The sequence below is a fragment of the Fusarium mangiferae genome (assembly GCF_900044065.1).
Source record: "Fusarium mangiferae strain MRC7560 genome assembly, contig: FMAN_scaffold004, whole genome shotgun sequence".
NCBI classification, from domain to species: Eukaryota; Fungi; Ascomycota; class Sordariomycetes; order Hypocreales; family Nectriaceae; genus Fusarium; species Fusarium mangiferae.
The window spans coordinates 1,718,888-1,725,608 of NW_024573924.1; the positions used below are offsets into that span (position 1 = coordinate 1,718,888).

A 6,721-nucleotide genomic window follows, 5' to 3' on the forward strand; every position below is an offset into this window, starting at 1 on the left:
TGAGAAACTCCTAGAGACCTCATATCATGCTCTGTCGTAGTGTGTTCCGACGTACGACCCCTTTGCGAGAATGTTGCTTCTCCGCGGAGGCCAAAACGCCTCTACCGTGCGGGCGCAGCCCCTGATTGGTCCCTCAGCCACGGCGCGCAGTCTCCTTATCAGAGATCAGCCCTGCCGAGAGCTGCAAATGCGCTCACCTTCTATGGACCAGCGGCGGAAATGCTTAGCACGAGCTGTACTATCCCGGAGATGTACGTTCTAGATAGGGAGATGGGAAAAACATCAGAGGGGATCCATAGTTTCGTGGTCTTGAGGTACATACAGGAGACCCTCTTTTTTGTGGCAGGCTCTGAGAATCACTTATAACCATGAGAGGCCGTGATATCCCTTCTATCCTTTGGGTTGCTTTCCCAAGTATACTTGTTTTAATATCGACTTATCAAAATGACTGCAACGCCACAAAAACGTGTGGTGGTCGTTGGCCTGGGCATGGTGGGCATTGCTTTCATGTAAGTCAACTTACACTATATACTTGCCAACCGTGATCTGACAATAATGATACAGAGAAAAGCTGCTCAAATATGACGCCAAATCAAAAGAATATGCAATCACAGTGGTTGGAGAAGAACCATATCTCGCCTACAACCGAGTAGGACTCACAACATTCTTTGAGCACCGAAAGGTCGAAGAACTATACATGAACCCAGCAGAATGGGTATGTTCAATATGAACCGAAACTGCATTCCAAGCTCTAACAACCTATAGTACACAGAAGCTGGAAGCTCATTAAACTGCCACATCAACACAAAAGCCACACACATCAACACCGAGGACAAATTCATCGAATGCGCAAACGGCGAGAGTTACCCTTACGATATCCTCGTCCTCGCCACCGGTTCAGACGCCATTCTTCCCCGTATGCTCAAAGGCTGGGACGCAAACGGTGTTTTCGTCTACCGCACAATCGAAGACCTGAACAAGCTCATCAAGTTCTCCTACGACAAGAAGGGCACAAATGGGGCTGTCGTTGGTGGTGGTCTCCTCGGTCTTGAGGCCGCAAAGGCCATGCTTGATCTTGAGACCTTCAACAGAGTTGATGTCATTGAGAAGGCTCAGTGGGTTCTCACAAGACAGGTCGACGAGACTGGTGGCAAGATGGTGGCGGATCAGGTCTCGCAGCTTGGTGTGAACCTCAATCTCGGCAAGGGCGTGTCGAGCATGAAGACTGACGAGAACAACAACCTCACTGGAGTCATCTTTGACGATGGCTCAGAGATCAGCTGCTCAACACTTTGCTTCGCTGTTGGTGTCAAGCCAAGAGATGACGTCGCCAGAAGCGCCAACCTCGAAGTTGGACAGCGCGGTGGCATCGTCGTCAACGATGACTTGAGAACGAGCATGCCCGATATCTACGCCATTGGAGAGTGTGCAAGCTGGCGCGGAATGGCTTACGGCCTCATCGCACCTGGTGTGGCCATGGCCGAAGTCGTCGCTTTCAACCTCACACAAGCCAAGCTTCACAGTCCCCAGACCTTCAAGACTCCCGACATGAGCACAAAACTCAAGCTCCTCGGAGTCAACGTCGCTAGTTTCGGCGACTGCTTCGCTGATCGCGATGGTCCCGTAACACTTCCCCCCAAGTACGCCAGGACACTCGTCAATGGCGATGCTAAAGAGCCCAAATCTGTGCAAGCTCTCACATACAAAGACCCTTTCTCTAATGTGTACAAGAAGTACATCTTTACTAAAGATGGAAAGTATCTCCTCGGTGGCATGATGATTGGCGACGTCTGCGACTACGTCAAGCTTCTACCAATGGTCAAGGCGCAGAAGGAGCTTGAGATCTCACCCAGTGAACTTATTCTCGGTGTCAAGAAGGACGGCGGCGAAGATACTGATGACCTTGACGATGATGCTCAGGTGTGTTCGTGTCACAACGTCACAAAGGGCGACATTGTCAGGGTTGTCAAGGATGGCACATGTAAGGACGTTGCCAGTCTCAAGAAGTGCACAAAGGCCGGTACCGGCTGCGGAGGTTGTGTTCCTCTCATCACCACGATCTTCAACAAGACAATGGCATCTATGGGCCAAGAGGTCACCAACTACGTGTGCTCGCACTTCAACCACTCTCGCGCTGACCTGTTCAACATCATCATGGTCAAGCGCCTCAAGAACATGGGTGAAGTGATGCGTGAGGCTGGAAACGACAAGGAGGCTCTTGGCTGTGAGCTGTGCAAGCCTGTGGTAGCAAGCATCATGGCTTCGCTGTGGAACAGGCACGTCATGGACAAGACCACCCACGGTCTCCAGGAGACCAATGACCGCTTCTTGGGTAACATCCAGCGAGACGGTACCTACTCTGTTGTCCCTCGTGTGTCCGGTGGTGAGATTACTCCTGACAAGCTTGTGGTCATTGGCGAGGTTGCCCAGAAGTACAACCTCTACACCAAGATCACAGGTGGTCAGCGTATCGACTTGTTTGGTGCCCAGAAGCAGGACCTTCTCGACATCTGGGGCCAGCTTGTCGCTGGTGGTATGGAGTCTGGTCACGCTTATGCCAAGTCTCTGCGAACCGTCAAGAGTTGTGTTGGTTCCACGTGGTGCCGGTTCGGTCTGAGTGACAGTGTCGGTATGGCTGTTCGTCTGGAGGAGCGATACAAGAGTATTCGAGCTCCTCACAAGATCAAGGGTGGTGTGAGTGGTTGTGTGCGAGAGTGTGCTGAAGCTCAAGGCAAAGAGTATGTTTTACCCCCATCTTTCAATTTTTCGGTCCGCTAACATGGATTCAGTTTCGGTTTGATCGCCACTGAGAAGGGCTGGAACATCTTCGTTGGCGGTAACGGTGGTGCGAACCCTCGCCATGCCGAGCTTCTAGCCAAGGATGTGCCCCCAGCTGATGTCGTGACAATCCTCGACCGATATCTCATGTTCTACATGCGCACAGCCGACAAGCTTCAGCGAACAGCCCGCTGGATCGAGAACCTCCCCGGTGGTATCAAGTACCTGCAAGAGGTCATCCTCGAGGACAAGCTCGGCATCAACGCCTCACTTGAGGCACAGATGGAAGAGCTTGTTGACAGCTTCTTCGACGAGTGGGCCGAAGCCATCAAGAGCCCTGCCATCGCTGCCAAGTTCAAGCAGTTCGCCAACACAAACGACACAACACGCAACATGGAGCTTGAAGATGACCGTGGTCAGAAGCGACCAGCTTTCTGGCCTGCAGACGCTGCAGCTACAGACAACTTCTCAGGTCTCAAGGACAAGTGGTCCATGACTTCTTGGGAACCCATCATCGAATCTTCATATTTTGACGGTGCTGACGAGTTACCAAACGGCATCTCCGCCACCATCAAGCGTGGTGACACGCAGCTCGCCATCTGGCGCATCAAGGGCGTCTACTACGCCACACAGCAGATGTGTCCTCACAAGCGTGCATTCATCCTCTCCGACGGTCTCATCGGCCAAGAGCCCAGCAAGGCTGTGACGAATGGTGACAAGGATGGTGCTTCACCCTGGGTCTCATGTCCTCACCACAAGCGCAACTTTGACCTCGGCAACGGTGCCTGCAAGACCGACGAGTCTCTCTCCATCGCCACATTCCCTACCGAGGCTCGAGCCGACGGTATGTTGTACCTCAAGCTTCCCCCTGTGGAGGAGCTTGATGCTGCCTTGGGCACAAAGAAGTGGATGGTCAAGAAGGGCGAGGCTGGTGAGGCGCCTCTTGCCAAGCTTGACAGCAAGATCAAGTTTGTTGGGTTGAGAGGAAAGAAGCCATATGTCAAGCCGACTGGTGGTGCCAAGATGACCACTAAGCCACTTGACCTCATGATGGCAGCGAATGGTTGTGGTGGCGGTGCGCCGGAATGGTAGAGAAAAGAAACATAGAGGATAGACGAGTTTAAGATATCATGGTTTGGCGTTGGGGATATACCGGAACGGTTTGGTCAAGGTCATTATGAGTTATGTTATGTAGAGCATATATAAATACCTCTTTTCATGTTACGTCTAGTTCAACATCAAGCAAGCACACGATTCCTTATCAGTCCAATTATGAGTTTGATGGGCATGAACATGGTGTAAAAAGTCCTTCTTGGGTAGAACTGGATGATAAAGTCATCAAAGAGCCTCCTCCTAAGTTTTGGTAAAATTTACCTAAGGTTTCTCAGTGCTTAAGGTTGAGCTCCCTTTCCTTTCTTCTCCTAGCCTGAGTCTAGACACTGTACCCAAGAAGGCGGTCATCGAATGATATTGGCGAATGAAATGACGATAGGACGTGGCTACTGGATGCATAGTGGTCTTCTCATATCTATCAACTTTCCAGTACAATCTCCGATTTATATCTCCTAATCCTCCTGTTATATAGCCAGCCCATTACAAGTTAGCATCACGCATGAGGTTTGTCGCTCAAAGCTCCTGACGAGGTCTCTCATCATGGGTGTTTGTCACAGCAATGACACCACCGTCCTTCTCAATGTCCGCAGGGAGGTTTCCGAGAGCCCGATCACCAAACATGAGATCAATCTCCTCAAGAGATAGTCCCTTCGTTTCTCGAAAAGCAAAGATAAGGGTGGGCAGTGTGATGACAAGATTGAAAGCTGTTGGTGTAAGTCAATTGATCAAAGAAAAGTCCCACTGGAGTTTACTTACCAACGAAGAGGAAATAGAACTTCCAACCGAGCTCCTCGAGGGCAAAGGGACTGACTTGGTTCCAGAATGTGCTCACTAGCCAGTTGCCGATACCTGTGGCGAATGCGCAACCCTTTCCACGGATTTGATACGGCATAACCTCAGACATGTACGTCCATGATACAGGACCAAACGATAGCGAGAAGATGATCGTGACACAGAATAAGAAGGCAACTCCGGCAATACTCAGACCACGGTGTGAACCATCGACGTTCTGAGAGTTGACCGCACTCTCTAGGATGAGAGCAATGGTGATAGCAATAATGCCATAGATCAGAGGCCTCTTACGGCCGATCCTATCAGAGATAAATGTGATGAAAAACAGATCTCAAGATTGTTAGTCTTCTTTAAACAGAGAACTTGATGAAGGAAATAAGATGCCGGACTTACTCGCAAGGGGGCCGGTACAGTTGTAAATGCCTGCAACCAGAAGATTTGTCTTTCCGTTGATTCCGAGCTTCTCGTACATAATGGTTTGGTAGTAACTGTGTGTATCAGTTAGTAAACGCATGCAAGAGGATCAAAGTTGAGGCGGCATCGAAATAAAGTCCAGAGATTAATACAGAATCAGTGATTCAAAAACAGGTTTAAAAGCTTACCCAATGACATTGATTCCTAAAACTAATGTCAGCTCATGCTCCTGACACAGATGGCTATCAGAATAGGGGCGTCGTACCAGTGAATTGAGTAAAGACTTGGACAAGAGTTCCAAGCATAAGGCGCTTCCTCCACTGAGGCACCTTGAACATGATCATCCAGCCAGGCGCAGTTGCTGCCTTCTCGGCGTCAATGGTGAGCTTGATCTCATTGAACTCGGACTTGATCCATTCATCATTCGAGCCATCAAAGTGCAACTTTCGAAGAGTTCTCATTCCTTCATCCAACTGATCTGTCGCGATGAGATGTCGGGGTGTCTCAGGAAGCCAGAGCATACCCAGGCACAAAAGTGCAGATGGGAATGTTTGGAAAGCCAAGGGGAAACGCCATTGGAAAGATGAAGTATCGGGCATATGATGACTTCCATATCCAACCCATGTTGAGACGATGAAGCCTACTCCAATCATTTGTTGGGCGAGGCCGACAATGAGTCCTCGATTCTTGGGGCTGGCGCATTCAGATTGATAGACGGGAACTATACATCATGCGTGAGTTAATGGAACTCACGAATCCAAAGATCGACTGACCACTCATAGAGAGCAAACCAACAGCGAAACCAGCGACAATTCGACCAATGAGCATCATAGCCAGACTTATCACCCAGTTAGTGACTTCATAGTAGTCGTACAAGTTCAACAGCTTCAACGTACTGATAGGCCGCAGCTTGAAGAACACCTCCAACCGTGCAAATAGCTGCACCGATTCCGATCGTCTTTCTTCTGCCATACTTGTCCATAATGACTCCACCAAATAGGGCTCCAAATACTGCTCCACCACTGAATGTTGAGTTGATGGCGCCTATAATGGAGGACGTGGATGTTGTGTCAAAGTAGTTCTGGAAGTTTTTGCTTGCAATTACGTCTGTCATCACACCAGAGTCATAACCAAAAAGAAACGAGCTATAGATCAAAGCAGTCAGTATATTCTCTGTAACTTCAAAGGGGACTTCCAAGTAATCTGTACGTACCCAATGGCTGCAAAGCAAGCCAGGCCGATACTGTACGCCTTGCCCATTTTCGAGCCTTAACCTATAAAGTTGTATAAGTGATTCGTAGTTCAATGTATTAGACGATAGATAGCATGTGAATTATTTCCAATACTAACAGCGGACCTTTCACTATTTGTACGATCATCACCCCAACGCAAAGGCTCCATTCTCAATGCTTCATGTAGCATGTTGATCAATTCTAACTACACCCTGATCCTCAAAGACCCACGGCCTCTTCTTCCCCAGGGGGCCCCAAAGGCCATCTCCGCAACAGTCGTACTACTAGAGGCGGCGATATCACGCAAGGTCTACTGCTATCTCCATAGCGAGCCCTACGCATGACCAGTAACGGCCCGTTTCTACATCTTCAGCCCTGATATGATCTCTCCC

The 6,721-nt window shown here is 49.5% G+C and overlaps 2 protein-coding genes across 2 annotated transcripts; one reads left to right on the plus strand and one right to left on the minus strand.

Moving 5' to 3' along the window:
- Window positions 1-444: 444 nt before the first annotated feature.
- On the plus strand, window positions 445-3,870 carry FMAN_09125 (putative nitrite reductase; the record flags this gene model as incomplete). Its single annotated transcript, XM_041829929.1, has 4 exons — window positions 445-509; window positions 565-715; window positions 766-2,738; window positions 2,790-3,870. 4 exons carry the CDS (start codon window positions 445-447, stop codon window positions 3,868-3,870), a joined length of 3,270 nt encoding a protein of 1,089 aa, XP_041680644.1.
- A 534-nt stretch (window positions 3,871-4,404) lies between these two features.
- FMAN_09126 (uncharacterized protein) lies at window positions 4,405-6,357 on the minus strand (the record flags this gene model as incomplete). Its single annotated transcript, XM_041829931.1, has 8 exons — window positions 4,405-4,595; window positions 4,648-5,013; window positions 5,077-5,171; window positions 5,286-5,301; window positions 5,363-5,818; window positions 5,874-5,935; window positions 5,994-6,242; window positions 6,311-6,357. 8 exons carry the CDS (start codon window positions 6,355-6,357, stop codon window positions 4,405-4,407), a joined length of 1,482 nt encoding a protein of 493 aa, XP_041680645.1.
- Between the last annotated feature and the right edge of the window lie 364 nt (window positions 6,358-6,721).